We start from the raw sequence: 17,047 nt of genomic DNA, 5'->3' as shown, positions 1-17,047 counted from the left end.
TGCTTTGGCCTCTCAGAGTGCTGGGATTATGGGTGTGACCCATCACACCCAGCCTTATATAATGACTTTTTTTTTTTTTTTTTTTGAGACGAAGTTTCGCTCTTGTTACCCAGGCTGGAGTGCAATGGCGCGATCTCAGCTCACCGCAACCTCTGCCTCCTGAGTTCAGGCAATTCTCCTGCCTCAGCCTCCTGAGTAGCTGGGATTACAGGCACATGCCACCATGCCCAGCTGATTTTTTGTATTTTCAGTGGAGACAGGGTTTCACCGTGTTGACCAGGATGGTCTTCATCTCTTGACCTTGTGATCTGCCTGACTCGGCCTCCCAAAGTGCTGGAATTACAGGCGTGAGCCACCGTGCCCGGCCGACTTTTTTTAATTGGAAATGAGATCATACTAATAATAATCTGTAATTTGCCTTTTTTACTCAAAGGCAAACTAGGGTATCTATGTGCCATTTTATCTAACTGCTGTATAATATTCCAAGCAGTGTATATATCACAGTTTAACCCTTCTCCTAGTAATGAACTATTTAGGTGGTTTCTAGACTGATGGTATTACTGTGCTGCAATGGATATCCTTGCACATATATCTTGGTGCAATGTGTGAGTATTGCTATAAGTTAGAGTCTCTAATATTGAACACTTTTGAAAATGTTATGTAATTAAATGTCATGTGTGGATGAAAGGAATCTAAAGCTCTTTATCATCATCCATACGAAAAATATTTATAAAGCACCAAAGATATGCCATACAGTGTGTAAGGCAGATGATAGCATGTAAAACTGGATCATTTATGACTTTATGGAACTTAGAGCTGAGGCAGTAATACCAAAAGGAAAAAAAGGACACTAAGAAATGTTTGAAGACAGATACAGGGCCATAAATGTCTGGAATAGGCTGGTATAATTCAGCCATAGAAGTCAAGTAAAGCCTCAAAGGAGTTGGCATTAGGTTGAGATCTGAAGGATTCATAGGAGTATGTGAGGTGAAGAGGAAAGGAAAGAGCATCCTAGTCAGAACAGCAAGGTCAGAAGGAGCATACTGAGTAAAAGACTGAAAGAGCCTGAGGCTGTTGTATAAAACATGCATAGTTCAAGACAAGGCTGGAGAGGTAGATAGGTGTCAGGCCATGGAGGAGCAGGACCTCATAAGCCATGTTCGAGTTTTTCTTTATCTCAAGTTTTGAAAATATCAGTTGCAGTATGGAGAATGCATACTTGAGGGGTAGTCAATGGAATCACGTACAAAAGGAAACTATCATAGTAGTCTTAGAGAGAGATGACAGTAGCTTGGACTAGAGTAGTGAAGATGAGGAGAAGTGGATGAATTTAACATTTAAGAGATAAAACTGAAATTACCTGACAGATTGTATTACAGAGGGAGAAAGGGAAGGATGACTCGGTTTCTTGCTGGTGCTACTGGATAGCTAGTGGTGCTATTCACTGAAGAGGAAGCAGCAGATTGAAATCAGGTTTGGAGAGAGACTTATGAGTTCTGTTTTGGGCATTTTGAGTTTGAGGTGCTTTCTGAGATAACCAGGCAAAGGCAGTTAGATTTATTAGTTTGGGGGCTCAGAGAAGTGGGTAGGCTGGAGACAGTAACTCATAAGTTTTCTTGCAATAGTTGATAGTTTAAACCAGCAGAAATAGGTGAGCATATGAAGAGCAGAGGGAACCTACAGCTAATAGTTGGATGAAGCAGCATGAGCCTGCAAAGGAGAATGGTCAGGAGCAGCCAGAATAATGGGAGGAAAATTGAGGATGTTGCCATGAAAGTTGAGGGAGAAATATTAAAGAAAGATTGGACTGTGGTACCTAATACTGCTAAGAGGTCAAATAAAATAATGAAAGAACTATGTCATTTGGTCTTAGTGACAGGGAATTCATAGGTATGAAGAGCTGTTTTGGTGGAGTGTTAGATCCAGAAGCCAGGTTTGTATGGGTTGAGAAGTGATTGAGAGATTAACAAATGGGATCAGTATAAATGACAAATCTTTTGGGAAATGTGAGAAAGGAAAGAGATAGATTAGTAATTTAGGTTATGAATATTTGTTTAGTGTTTCTGGGGTTGTTTTTTGTTTGTTTGTTTGAGGAGTCTCACTGTTGTCCAGACTGGAATGCAGTGGCATGATCTTGGCCCACGGCAACCTCTGCCTCCCAGGCTCAAACGATCCTCCTGCCTCAGCCTCCGGAGCTGGGATTACAGGTGCGTGCCACCATGCCTGGCTAATTTTTGTAGTTTTAGTAAAGACAGAGTCTCACCATGTTGGCCAGGCTGGTCTTGAACTCCTGACCTCAAGTGACTCATCCATCTGGGCCTCCCAAAGTGCTGGGATTACAGGCATGAACCACCATGTCTGGCCTTGATGTTTCTGTTTTGATACAAGAGAACATTTTAAAAGTCTATGGGAAGGATCCTTTGAGAAGGAGAGTTGATGGTATAAGGTGGGAAGGCAGGGTAGGGTGGAATCCTAAAGCACATAAGGTGGTGTTAGCTTTGACAGGAGGAAGGACAGCTCTTCTATTATAATAGGAGAAAACAGTAGAATGGTTGTAGATATTAGTAGAATTGTATTTTTGTCATTTACATGACAACTTACGCCAATCCAATGCTTTTTCTGTTCTCTATAAAGTAGAAGATGAAGCCATACACTAAGAATAAGGGGAAGTATGGAAGGTTGGAAATAGTATTTTGAAAAACAGGAGAATGAATTTTCCAGAGAAAATGTATATTGCTGGGAAGTTTGAGAGCTCACTGAAGATTGGCCATCATATGGTCACAATATAATTCAACATACCTGTTTAGATCACTCTCACCAGTAACCCTTGGCTGCATGAGTACAGGCAGAGAAAAAATGGGTAGTTAAATTCATCTAGAATTAGGATTTTGCCAGATGAGGATGATGAAATGTAGGGGAAAGGAATTTGGGATATTGGCATGAATGTTACTGAATAACGGATCATGGAATTTATTTTTTTTTATTTTTTTTTTTTTTGAGATGGAGTTTCGCTCTTGTTAACCCAGGCTGGAGTGCAATGGCACGATCTCGGCTCACCGCAACCTCCGCCTCCTGGGTTCAGGCAATTCTCCTGCCTCAGCCTCCTGAGTAGCTGGGATTACAGGCACACACCACCATGCCCAGCTAATTTTTTGTATTTTTAGTAGAGACGGGGTTTCACCATGTTGACCAGGCTGGTCTCGATCTCTTGACCTCGTGATCCACCCGCCTCGGCCTCCCAAGGATCATGGAATTTAAACTGGATTAGTTTTGTTATATTTGCAATCAGTTATCAAATTTGATTAGTTAGAAAATTTATTGTTGAGGTGGTGGTAGTGCACCAAGATGGCCAAGAGGAGGCAACACCAGAATGCAGCACCCAGTGAATGAGACCAGAGGGCTAGAGGACTTCGGGATTCCAAGCAAGGTTCCAGGTTTGTTTTGGTGGAACTAGTAGGTCACTGAAAATAACCCAGGGAAGGTGAGCCAAAGCCAAAGCTGGACAAGAGCAGCCCAAGGAGGGTGAACTGAGACAGGGCAGGGTGCATCCCCACCTGGAACATGTATCTGGCTCAGAGGGTCAGGGACTTCACCTGCCTCAGTGCTCCAATTCGGATCCTGGGTTTCCCTCATCTCTCTTGCAACCCACAGTCTGTGAGAGCCCCGCAGGACTGAGGGGCACTGTGGGTTGTCAATTCAAATCTGAGTAACAGCTCCCGCCTGGTGCCTTAGGTTGTCAGCAGGGACCTAGGTGGAAATTTGGACTAATGCCAGCAGGACAGAACTACCTGTCCCACAGAAAGAGGCAGAGTTGAAAGCAGGGAAACAGGCCATAAGGCCTGGTAGGCCTTACCCCCACAAAACTCAAACTGAAGCCAGTGCACTAGAGAGCTTCACAGCAAATACACCAGTTTGACCCCAGCCAGGAAGATTGAGCTCGGGGAAGGAGAGAAAGGAGAGAGCCGTTGGGAAGGTGGGGCTAATCTCACATGCATAAACAAACTCCAGGGGGAGACCACCCACCCAGCAGCCTGACTGAATCCAAGGCAGCCCAGCAGCACCTCTACAGGCCAAAAAAGATAAAGCTCCAACCTCAACAGAAAGGAAGTCCACTCAGAGATTGCTCCCAAAATCACCAGCTTCAAAGATCAAAGCGAAATAAATCCACCAAGATGGGAAGAAACCAGCACAAAAAAGATGAAACCATCAAAGACCAGAACACATTTTCTCCTCCAAGGGATCACAACTCTTCACCATCAAGGGAATAAAATAAGACAGAATGAGTGTGACAAATTGACAGAAGCAGGCTTCAGAAGGTGGGTAATAAACTTCTCTGAGTTAAAAGACCATGTTCTAACCCAATGCAAAGAAACTAAGAACCTTGAAAAAATGTTAGGTGAAATGCTAACTAGAATAACCAGCTTAGAGAAGAGTATAAATGACTTGATGGAGCTGAAAAACACAGCACAAGAACTTCGCGAGGCATACACAAGTTTCAACAGCTGAATCGATCAAGCAGAAGAAAGCATATCAGAGATTTGAAGATAAATCAATGAAATAAAATGAGAAGACAAGATTAGAGAAAAAGAGTGAAAGGAAATGGACAAAGCCTCCAAGAACTATGGGATTATGTGAAACGACCTAATCCACCCTTGATAGACATACCTGAAATGTGATGGGGAGAATGAATCCAAGCTGGGAAACACAATTCAGGGTATTATCCAAGAGAACTTCCCCAACCTAACAAGGCAGGCCAACATTCAAATCCAGGAAATACAGAGAACACCACAAAGATGCTCAAGAAGAGCAACCCCAAGGCACATAATCATCAGATTCACTAAGGTTGAAATGAAGGAAAAAATCCTAAGGGCAGCCAGAGAGAAAGGTCGAGTCACCCACGAAGGAAAGACCATCAGACTCACAGCAGCTCTCTCGACAGAAACCCTACAAGCTAGAAGGGATGCCAATATTCAACATCCTTAAAGAAAAGAACTTTCAACCCAGAATTTCATCTGGCCAAACTAAGCTTCACAAGTGAAGAGAAATAAATCCTTTACGGACAAGCAATTGCTGAGAAATTTGTCACTACAAGACCTGCCTTACAAGAGCTCCTGAAGGAAGTACCAAACATGGAAAGGAGCCACTAGTATCAGCCACTGCAAAAATGTACCAAATGGTAAAGAACAATAAGATGATGAAGAAATTGTGTCAACTAATAGACAAAACAACCAGCCAGTAACAAAATGGCAGGATCAAATTCAAACATAACAATATTAACGTTGAATGTAAATGGCCTAAATGCCCCAATCAAGACACAGACTGGCAAACTGGGTAAAAAGTCAAGACCCATCGGTGTGCTGTATTGAGGAGACCCATCTCACATGCAAAGACTCACATAGACTCAAAATAAAGGGATGGAAGAAGATTTACCAAGCAAATGGAGAGCCAAAAAAGGAGGGGTGGCAATCCTAGTCTGTGATAAAATGGACTTTAAACCAACAAAAATCAAGAGACAAAGAAGGGCATTACATAATAGTAAAAGGATCAATGCAAGAAGAGCTAACTGTCCTAAATATATATGCACCCAATGCAGGAGCACCCAGATACATAAAGCAAGTTCTAAATGACCTACAAAGAGATAGACTCCTGCACAATAATAGTGGGAGACTTTAACTGCACTGACAATATTGGACAGATCAACGAGACAGAAAGTCAACAAGGATATCAAGGACTTGAATGCAGATCTAGACCAAGCAGACCAAATACACATTTACAGAACACTCCACCCCAAATCCACAGAATACACATTCTTCTCAGCACCACATTGCACTTAGGCTAAAATTGACCACATAATTGGAAGTAAATAACTCCTCAGCAAATGCAAAAGAATGAAAATCATAACAGTCTCTCAGACCACAGTGCAATCAAATTAGAACTCAGGATTAAGAAAAGCACTCAAAACCACACAATCACATGGAAACTGAACAACTTACTCCTGAATGACGAATTGATAAACAATGAAATGAAGGCAGAACATAAAATGAAGAACATAAAAATGTTCTTCGCAAATAGAATGAAGACGCAATGTACCAGAATCTATGGGACACATTTAAAGCAGTGTCTAAAGGGAAATTTATAGCAATAAATGCCCACATGAGAAACAAGGAAAGATCTAAAATCGATACCCTATCATCAAAATTGAAAGAGCTAGAGGAGCAAGATCAAAAAAGCAGAAGACAGGAAATAACTATGATCAAAATTGAAAGAGCTAGAAGAGCAAGATAAAAAAAAAAAAGCAGAAAACAAGAAATAACTAAGATCAGAGCAGAACTGAGGGAGATAGAGACACAAAAAACACTTCAAAAAATCAATAAATCCAGGAGCTGGTTTTTTGAAAAGATCAACAAAATAGACTGCTAGCTAGACTAATAAAAAAGAAAGGAGAGAAGGATCAAATAGATGCAATAAAAAACAATAAAGGGGAGATCACCACCAATTCCTCAGAAATTCAAACTACCATCAGAGATTACTACAAACAACTCTATGCACATAAACCAGTAAATCTGGAAGAAATAGATAAATTCCTGGACACGTGCACACTCCCAAGACTAAGCCAGGAAGAAGTTGAAGCCCTGAATAGACCAATAACAAGGTCTCAAATCAAGACAGCAATAGCCTACCAGCCAAAAAAAGTCCAGGTCCAGGTGGGTTCACAGCCGAATTCTACCAGATGTAAAAACAGGAGCTGGTAACATTCCTGTTGAAACTATTGCAAACAATACAAAAAGAGGGAATCCTCCCTAACTCTTTCTATGAGACCAACATCATCCTGATACCAAAACCTAGCAGAGACACAACTAAAAAAGAAAACTACAGGCTAATATCCATGATGATCTTTGATGCAAAAATCTGCAATAAAATACTGGCAAACCAAATCCAACAGCACATCAAAAAGCTTATGCACCATGATCAAGTAGTCTTCACCCCGGGGATGCAAGGCTGGTTCAACATACACAAATCTATAAACGTAATCCACAACATAAACAGAACCAAAGACAAAAACCACATGATCATCTCAACAGATGCAGAGAAGGCCTTTGACAAAATTCAACAGCCCTTTATGCTAAAAACTCTCAATAAACTAAATATCGATGTAATGTATCTCAAAATAATAAAAGCTTTTTATGACAAACCCACAGCCAATGTCATACTGAACAGGCAAAAACTAGAAGCATTCCCTTTAAAAACTGGCATTAGACAAGAATGCTCTCTCTCACCACTCTTATTCAATATAGTATTGGAAGTTCTAGCCAGAGCAATTAGGCAAGAAAAAGAGATAAAAGGCATTCAATTAGGAAAAGAAGAAGTCAGATTGTCCCTATTTGCAGACAACATGATCCTATATTTAGAAGACCCTATTGTCTCAACCCAAAACCTCCTTAAGCTGATAAGCAACTTTGGCAAAGTCTCAAGATCTGCACATTTTCTGCACAAAATGTGCAGAAATCACAAGCATTCCTATACATCAACAACAGACAAACAGAGAGCCAAATCATGAGCAAACTCTCATTTACAATTGCTACAAAGAGAATAAAATACCTAGGAATACAGCTAACAAAGGATGTAAAAGATCTCTTCAAGGAGAACTACAAACCACTGATCAAGGAAATAAGAGGACACAAACAGATGGAAAAACATTCCATGCTCATGGTTAGGAAGAATCAATATTGTGAAAATGGCCATACTGCCCAAAGTAATTTATAGATTCAATGCTATCCCCATCAAGCTACCATTGACCTTCTTCACAGAACTGGGAAAAAAAACACTTTAAACTTCATATGGAACCAAAAGAGAGCCCACATCGCCAACAAAATCCTAAGCAAAAAGAACAAAGCTGTAGGCATCGTGCTGCCTAACTTCAAACTATGCTACAAGGCTACAGTAATCAAAACATCATGGTACTGATACCAAAACAGAGATCTAGACCAATGGAACAGAACAGAGGCCTCGGAAGCAATGCCATGCATCTACAACCATCTGATCTTTGACAAACCAGACAAAAACAAGCAATGGGGAAAGGATTCCCTGTTTAATAAATGGTGTTGGGAAAACTGGCTAGCCATATGCAGGAAGCTGAAACTGGACCCCTTCCTGGCACCCTACACTAAAATTAATTCCAGAGGGATTAAAGATTTAAACATAAGAACTAACACCATAAAAACCCTAGAAGAAAACTTAGGCAACACCATTCAGGACATAGGTACAGGCAAGGACTTCATGAGTAAAACACCAAAAGAAACGGCAGCAAAAGCCAAAATAGACAAATGGAATCTAGTTAAACTTAAGACCTTCTGCACAGCAAAAGAAACAATCATTAGAGTGAACCAGCAACCAACAGAATGGGAAAAAATTTTTGCAATCTGCCCATCTGACAAAGGGCTAATATCCAGAATCTACAAAGAACTAAAGCAGATTTACAAGAAAAGAACAAACAAACCCATTCAAAAGTGGGCAAAGGATATGAACAGATGCTTTTCAAAAGAAGACATTTATGTGGCCAACAAACATGCTTATCAACAAACAAATGCTCATCATCACTGGTCATTAGAGAAATGCAAATCAAAACCACATTGAGATACTGTAAGGCCGGCTGCCTCGCAGAGGGTTAAAACGGACACATCCATCTCTCTCCTCACTTGATAACTGCGTCATTACCCGAGCTCATTATCTGGCCTTGCCTCACGGCTTCCCCACATCCACCTCCGCATACCAGACCCAAGCCCACATTCAGCACTAAATTATGCATTCAGCCCCCAGCCCGCTGTTGATAAACCCTGCAGGAAAATTTTTTAAAGAAGCCCCATCAGACCCTGCCCGGCAGCAGTCTGCTCTGTATGCCCCCAGAAAGCCCGTCTACCCATAACCACTAGCTCCAGGCATTTCCTGCTTTTTAACGGCCAATAAGATTGCCTTCACTTTGTTTCCCCAGTAGTCAATCAAGGCCCAAGGTCCCGCCTGCCTACCCATAACCACTAGCTCCAGGCATTTCCTGCTTCTTAATAGCCAATAAGATTGCCTTCACTTTGTTTCCCCAGCAGTCAATCAAGGCCCACTTACCCAAAGTCCCTCCTGCCTACCAATGGCCACTAGTTTCAGGCACTTCCTGCTTTCTGACAGCCAATAAAATTGCCTTTGCTTTGTTTCTCCAATAGCCAATCAATCACCTTCCATCCCCATAAAACCCCATGACCTAAGCAGCTGGGCGCAACTTCTCTGGCCCCTTCCTGGACCACAGAACCTCGCCCCTGAGCTGAATAAATTGGCTTCTCATTTTCTCCTACTTGCCTCAGTTTCCTCATTTTACATTGGCAATAAACCTTACAGATACCATCTCATGCCAGTTAAAATGGCGATAATTAAAAAATCTGGAGGCCGGGTGCGGTGGCTCATGCCTGTAATCCCAACACTTTGGGAGGCCGAGGTGGGTGGATCAGGAGATCAAGAGATCAAGCCCATCCTGGCCAACATGGTGAAACCCCGTCTCTACTAAAAATACAAAAATTAGCTGGATGTGGTGGCATGCGCCTGTAGTCCCAGCTACTTGGGAAGCTGAGGCAAGAAAATTGCTTGCACCCAGGAGGCGGAGGTTGCAATGAGCTGAGATTACACCACTGCACTCCAGCCTGGTGACAGAGTGAGACTCCATCTCAAAAAAAAAAAAAAAAAAAAAAAAAAATCTGGAGACAACAGATGCTGGAGCAGATGTGGAGAAGAAAAGGAAACACTTTTACACTGTTGGTGGGAGTGTAAATTAGTTCAAGCATTATGGAAGACAGTGTGGTGATTCTTCAAGGATCTAGAAATAGAAATTCCATTTGACCCAGCAATCCCATTACTGGGTATATACCTAAAGGATTATAAATCGTTCTGTTACAAAAACACATGCACACATGTGTTTGTTGCAGCACTGTTTACAATAGCAAAGACCTGGAACCAACCCAAATGCCCATCAATGATAGACTGGACAAGGAAAATGTAGCACATATACGCCATGGAATACTATGCAGCCATAAAAAATGATAAGTTCATGTCCTTTGTAGAGACATGGATGAATCTAGAAACCATCATTCTCAGCAAAATGACACAAGAACAGAAAACCAAACACCTCATGTTTTCACTCATAGGCAGGTGATGAACAATGAGCACACTTGGGCACAGGGAAGGGAACAATACTCACTGGGCTAGGTGGTGGGTGTGGCGGGGAGGGGAGGGACAGTGTGGGGAAGGGAGGATGGGGAGGGATAGCACTGGGAGAAATGCTTGATGTAGGTGCCAGGGTAGGGGGAATGGAGACAGCAAACCACTGTGGCATATATGTACCTATGCAACAATTCTGCAGGATACAGGATATACACATGTACCCCAGAGCCCAAAGTACAATTAAAAATAATAATAATAATAATAGAATTCAGGTAGAATTTAAAAAGAAAATTTATTGGTGAGGCAATCGATTACTTACATAACATTAATATTTAAAGTTTTAGTTATACACTTTACAAAAATATTTAAATTGTATATTAAATATCTTTTTATTAAATGAGATGTTAAGCAAAATTAGATTAGCTTTGCTAGGCCCAAGATATTTTATTAATTCATCATTACTACTATGTTCTTTTCAGTAATGTGATTTTTTAGTCTTTACATTTCTTTGGGGTTATGTTGTTTCTATTGTAGCTATCACATTTCCACATTGTTTTGAGCAAAATATACTTCTAAAAATTGTAACTCTTTGGCTTATTATCTTTTTATTGGTTGTGTTAACTTAAAGATATTTCGTTTGTGAGAAGATTCAAAAAATAAACAGTAATTAAACTATGAAAAGTCTTGCAAGTGATGTCATGTACATTGATTGAGGTGATAGCTTGGACTAAATGAAAAAAAATCTAAATAGCTCATAAGGTGATGTGTATTTCCAGCAGTAGCAGATACAGTAATTCAGACCAATCCTCATCAAAAGGCAACTAAAAGAAAAAAGTAAGGCTGCGCGCAGTGGCTCATGCCTGTAATCCTAGCACTTTGGGAGGCTGAGGTGGGTGGATCACCTGAGGTCAGGAGTTCAAGACTGGCCTGGCCATCATGGTGAAACCCATCTTTATAAAAAAAAAAGAAAGAAAGAAAAAAGTGAATGAAATATAAATATCATATGAAAAACATCAAAAAGCTAGTAAGATAATGCAGAATTGGTGTTAATTCTTGGTGTTAATACAGGAGATGATAGGAACCTAAAGAAGTGCGTCAGCCTTCAGGGCCATTTTTGTCCTGGGAGTGATTACCATTCAGAAAGAGGTGGCTAAGAGGCTGAAGTGAGCATTTGGTGTCCTATCAGGATTTTGGGGAATAGTCAGACTCCAGGGTCTTCCAAGTAGGGATATTAATAAATAATATCCCCACTTTTACACGTTGAGTTGGGATTCCAAAGAAAATAAGAGTAAATCGGAAGTAAACCATCCTTTGCCTGGACTGCAGCCTGGCTTTGATTCCTTTGAATTACCTAGAAAATTTCAAGATGTGAACTTGGATTAAGGAAATTCTGGATTGCCACTGTTCCCACACACCTGGCAAAAGCAGTAAAAATCTTCACTGGAGAAAGATAACATTATTCTAAGCCTCAAATTATTTCCACAAACAATATTTCTGAGAAAATATTCAGCACACAAAGATAACCAGACATAGATGGAAATAAGTTACCAAGAATGAAAACAGTAGAACTTAGAAAACAAAAATAGACCACAAGAACTACAAATATTGGAATTATGGACACAGATTATAAAATACATGGGATTCCTAGTTTAAGTTGATAGAGCCTAAGCTCAGAAGTTTTTGGTAGGGAATTATAAACCATAAAAAGTGACAAAAAATTTCCAAGGAACTTCTTAAAAGAAAAAAAGTGGCAAAAAGGTTTGAATAAAAACAAATAGAAATACTAGGACTGAAAAACTTAATAAATAAATTTAATCTCAGTGGCAAATTTAATAGATTACATAGATGCAGCTGAAAAATTACCAAATTCCGAGAAAAAAGAAGACTATTAATTTAATTTTTAAAGATGTCTACAAATCAATAGTAAAAAGACAGTAGGCACTTCACACACACAAAAAGTAAACATGAAGAGGATTGCCTCATTTGTAACTGGGAAAATAAAAATTAAAACTACAGTGAATACCAGTACACATTTACCAGAATGACTGAAGTTTTTTTTTGTTTTTGTTTTGTTTCATTTTGTTTTTGAGACAGTCTTGCTCTGTTCCCCAGGCTGGTGTGTAGTGGTGCAATCTTGGCTCACTGAAACCTCTGCCTCCCAGGCTCAAGCAATTCTTATGCCTCAGCCTCCTGAGTAGCTAGATTACAGTTATGCGCTACCATGCCTGGCTAAATTTTTGTATTTTTGGTAGAGACAGGGTTTTACCATTTTTGGCCAAGGTGGTCTCGAACTACTGGCCTTAAGTGATCCACCTACTTCAGCCTCCCAAAGTGCTGAGATTACAGGCATGAGCTACCATGCCCAGCCAGAGTGACTAAAATTTAAATGTCTTACCAAGTGTTAGCAAGGATATGGAGTAACAGGAGTCCTCATATACTGCTGATGGTAATATAATTTGGTACACATGACCACTTGTGTACCAGGAAACAGATAAAAGAATGCTCATAGGAATATTATTTATAGTAGCCCCAAACTAGAAACAACCCATCCATCAGCAGAAGAGGTAAATAAATGGTGTATATTCATACAGTGAAACACTATACATTAAAGCAAATGTTATTACATGAAGTAACATAGTTGAATCATAAAAACATAATTTTTCTTTTCTTTTTTTTTTTTTTTTTTTGAGGCAGGGTCTCACTCTATCACCCACCTAGGCTGGAGTGCAGTGGCCTGATCATAGCTCAAGGCAATCTCAACCTCCCTAGGCTCAAGTGATCCTCCCACCTCAACTTCCTGAGTAACTGGGACTGGAGCATGCACCACCACGCCCAGCTAATTTTTTTGTACTTTTTTTAGAGACAGGGTTTTGCCATGTTGCCCAGGGTGGTCTCAAACTCTTGCGCTCAAATGATCTACCTACCTCAGCCTCCCAAAGTGCTGGAATTACAGGCGCGAGCCACCTTATCCAGTAGAAACAATGTTGAGCAAAACAAGTGAGACGAAACTATAGTGTTTAGGAATGCATCCTTAAGTGGCAGAAGGATAAAGAAAAGCAAGGAAGTAATTACCACAAGCCAGGGTAGAGGTTACCTATTGGGAGGAGGGAAACCATTATGATCAGGATTGGGCCTGTCGGGACTCCTAGAATGGTGGCAATACTCTAATTTGTAATGTGGATTGTGATTATATGGATATCCTTGGGTATTTGTTAAACTGTGCAGTTATGATTGAATCTCTTTTCTGTGTGAATGTTTTTCTTGAGAAAAAGTTGTAAAATATGTATATGACAATATGACTAGGTAAAGAAAAGAAAAACAGTGATCTTTAAAGGAGTGTTCTGTAACAAACCAACCTCTAATTTATTGTCTCTTATATGACAGGGCTGTAAAGTGAGGGACCACATGATCGCCCCTTGTGATCAAGGTGAAGGTGGAGATTTGCCATCCTGTCCCACTGCTAGAATATTGGACGATCTGCACAAGTACAGAGATGTCATTGTTGTGCCTTTTTCAAAAGATACAGTTAGGTGAGTGGGGAGTAAACCCAACACTGCATTGTAGCTTTATTCAGTGTTTCCCATTTCAGAATCTCCTAGTGCTTCCCCAGATCACCTATGTCAGTCCTCAAGTAGTTTTCATTATTTCAGAAAGCTTAAGTGAAATTATATGTTAGCTTATAATAAGAGCAGACAGATGTTTATTTGTTAGGCAGAACACCTAAAAATAGTGGAGATACAAGGAGAAGAACAACAAATGAAAAGAGCTCTTGGTGATTAAAAAGGTTAAGACCTTTGGCTGGGCGTGGTGGCTCACGCCTGTAATCCAAGCACTTTGGAGGCCAAGGCAGGCAAATCACCTGAGGTTGGGAGTTCAAGACCAGCCTGACCAACATGGTGAAACCCCGTCCTAAAAAAAAGAAAAAAAAAAGTAAAAAAAAAAAAAAAAAAAAAATGGTTAAGACCTGGCCGGGCATGGTGGCTCAAGCCTGTAATCCCAGCACTCTGGGAGGCCGAGGCGGGTGGATCACAAGGTCAAGAGATTGAGACCATCCTGGTCAACATGGTGAAACCCCGTCTCTACTAAAAATACAAAAAATTAGCTGGGCATGGTGGCGTGTGCCTGTAATCCCAGCTACTCAGGAGGCTGAGGCAGGAGAATTGCCTGAACCCAGGAGGCGGAGGTTGCGGTGAGCCGAGATTGCGCCATTGCACTGCAGCCTGGGTAACGAGAGCGAAACTCCGTCTGAAAAAAAAAAAAAAAAAAGGTTAAGACCTTGGCCGGGCGCGGTGGCTCAAGCCTGTAATCCCAGCACTTTGGGAGGCCGAGGCAGGTGGATCACGAGGTCAAGAGATCAAGACCATCCTGGTCAACACGGTGAAACCCCGTCTCTACTAAAAATACAAAAAATTAACTGGGCATGGTGGTGTGTGCCTGTAATCCCAGCTACTCAGGAGACTGAGGCAGGAGAATTGCTTGAACCCAGGAGGCGGAGGTTGCGGTGAGCCGAGATCGCGCCATTGCACTCCAGCCTGGGTAACAAGAGCGAAACTGCGTCTCAAAAAAAAAAAAAAAAGGTTAAGACCTTAAATCCAATTTGCAGTGGTAGCAGGTGAAGGTTTCCCAGTTGCGTTAGCCTTTCTCATCCAATTGATCAGAGATTGTTCTTAAAGCAGTACCAAGCATAGCTGCCCATTCCACCACCTTGCAGGTATGATGCTTCAAGTATAGTGGTGCTTGCTGTATGGGGTGTCTTTTGCTAGAGGAATCACTAGATGGATTAAGAAATGTCATGTTGAGGTGACATCCTTATACTGAGGAACCGTATTTCTAAAGAGCAATTTATGGAACATTTGCAATAAAAAGATATCCTTCACATTTAAATTTTTAAGAAAATAAACTCTTCTTCATAAAAATGTATTTTTCTTTCAAGTGATGTTGGGGTTGGCCCCTGTGATGAAAACGGTATAGAATGTGATGTTTTACTGGAGCCAAATACACCATGGGGTCCCAAAACTGGGGAGCTCAATGCTGTGAGTAGCTTGTTTCACTTATTCTTTACTTAAGTAAACACTTAATGATATTTAATCTTTGACAAGAACCTGGTCAGTTTAAGTTGAAATTGAACTGACTAATCATAAGAAGGTATTATGCCAAGTTAATAGGACTCTAAGGGTAATAGGACACATTTCTTGCCCTCAAAGAATTAATAACTAATATATTTAAATTTGGGGGAAAAAACAACATGGGGCCAGGCATGGTGACTCACACTTACAAAGTGCTGTAATCCTACCACTTTGAGAGGTTGAGGCAAGAAGAGGGTTTGAGCCCAGGAGTTTGAGATCAGCCTGAGCAATATAGTGAGCCCTCATCTCTACAAAAAAAGTTAAAAACTTAGCCAAGTGTGGTGCCTTGTGCCTGTAGTCCAAGCTTCTCTGGGAGGCTGAGGTGGCAAGATTGCTTAAGCCCAGGAGGCAGAGGTTGCAGTGAGCCAATATCGCACTACAGCACTGCAGCCTGGGTGACAGAGGGAGACTCAGTCTCAAAAAAAAAAAAAAAAAAGAAAAGAAAAGAAAAACCAAAAACATAACATGGTCTTTAAGGTTTTTATTATAGACAAATTATGATGGGAGGAATGAAGGTGGCATGAATGAATATGTTGTTTCCTCCTCCTCCTGTAAACTTTTTTTAGTAGAAAATTATCCTTTTATTGTAATTAGGAATATATTTAGATTCTTCAAAAGTTGCAGCCTGGCGTCTGGGTGACAGAATGAGAGTCTCTCTCAAAACACAAACACACAAAAGTTTCAAAACTGAAATATTTTTAAAGTGACCAGAAAATTTGATTCCTTTGATTCCTTTTTATTCCTTTGCCTTTGCTACTAAGGACCAGGGAGGGAATCTATTTGCCTGTGAACGTATTGTCTTTGTGTTGGTTAAGATAGCATTTTCTATACAAATATTCAGTCATGCCAGGCATGGTGGTTCACACCTGTAATCCCAGCACTTTGGGAGGCTGAGATCAGGAGTTTAAGACCAGCCTGGTCAACATGGTGAAACCCCATCTCTACTAAAAATACAAAATTTAGCTGGGTGCAGTGGCGTATGCCTGCAATCCCAGCTACTCAGGAGGCTGAGGCAGGAAAATTGCTAGCCTGGGCAACAGAGTGAGACTCCGTCTAAAAAAAAAAAAAAATTCAGTCATTAACATTTGTTTATGAATTATATGTCAGCATACTAGATTTATTGAGTATCAATATGTAATCTGCTTCCTTAATTTACAATAAAATATAAACATTAAAAAGTGATTGAAATAGTCCTAAAAATAACTAAAATTATTTTAGTAATTTACTTGCATGTGATTTACTTGTCCTTTGGAAATAATACTGGGAAAGTATCTTTCTTTTTAAAAACATCCACATCCAGCTGGGCGTAATCCCAGCACTTTGGGAGGTAATCCTAGCACTTCAGGAGGCCGAGGTGGGCAGATCATCTGAGGTCAGGAGATCGAGACCATCCTTGCCAACACAGTGAAATCCCATCTCTACTAAAAATAAAAATTAGCCAGGCATGGTGGTATGTGCCTTTAGTCCCAGCTACTCAGAAGGCTGAGGCAGGAGAATTGCTTGAACCCGAGAGGTGGAGGTTGCACTGAGCCTAGAACGCACCACTACACTCCAGCCTGGACGACGGAGCGAGACTCCATCTCAAAAAAACAAAATAAAAAAACAAAAAACAAAAAAAATTCCACATCCTCTTCTAGCAGAGGATACTAAAGACTGTAATATATCATTTTTCAGCCTGAGTTTTAAATTATGTTTCAGCCTGGAGGGGAACTGTATTACTT

The 17,047-nt window shown here is 40.6% G+C and overlaps 1 protein-coding gene across 7 annotated transcripts in view; it reads left to right on the top strand.

Moving 5' to 3' along the window:
- The window catches only part of SANBR (SANT and BTB domain regulator of CSR), an 87,400-nt gene that overhangs the window by 32,337 nt on the left and 38,016 nt on the right, over positions 1-17,047 (top strand). For all 7 annotated transcript variants that reach the window (XR_005577717.2, XR_012517720.1, XR_012517722.1 and 4 more), the window contains 2 exons: positions 13,585-13,730; positions 15,134-15,233. Coding sequence is in view for 4 of the 7 variants with exons in the window: in XM_074399491.1 (XP_074255592.1) it covers positions 13,585-13,730; positions 15,134-15,233 (246 nt within the window). In the remaining 3 variants the exon portion in view is untranslated. The remainder of the gene's footprint in view (positions 1-13,584; positions 13,731-15,133; positions 15,234-17,047) is intronic.

The sequence above is a fragment of the Saimiri boliviensis genome, chromosome 1 (genome assembly GCF_048565385.1).
Source record: "Saimiri boliviensis isolate mSaiBol1 chromosome 1, mSaiBol1.pri, whole genome shotgun sequence".
NCBI classification, from domain to species: Eukaryota; Metazoa; Chordata; class Mammalia; order Primates; family Cebidae; genus Saimiri; species Saimiri boliviensis.
This window is presented reverse-complemented; position numbering and strand designations above follow the sequence as displayed.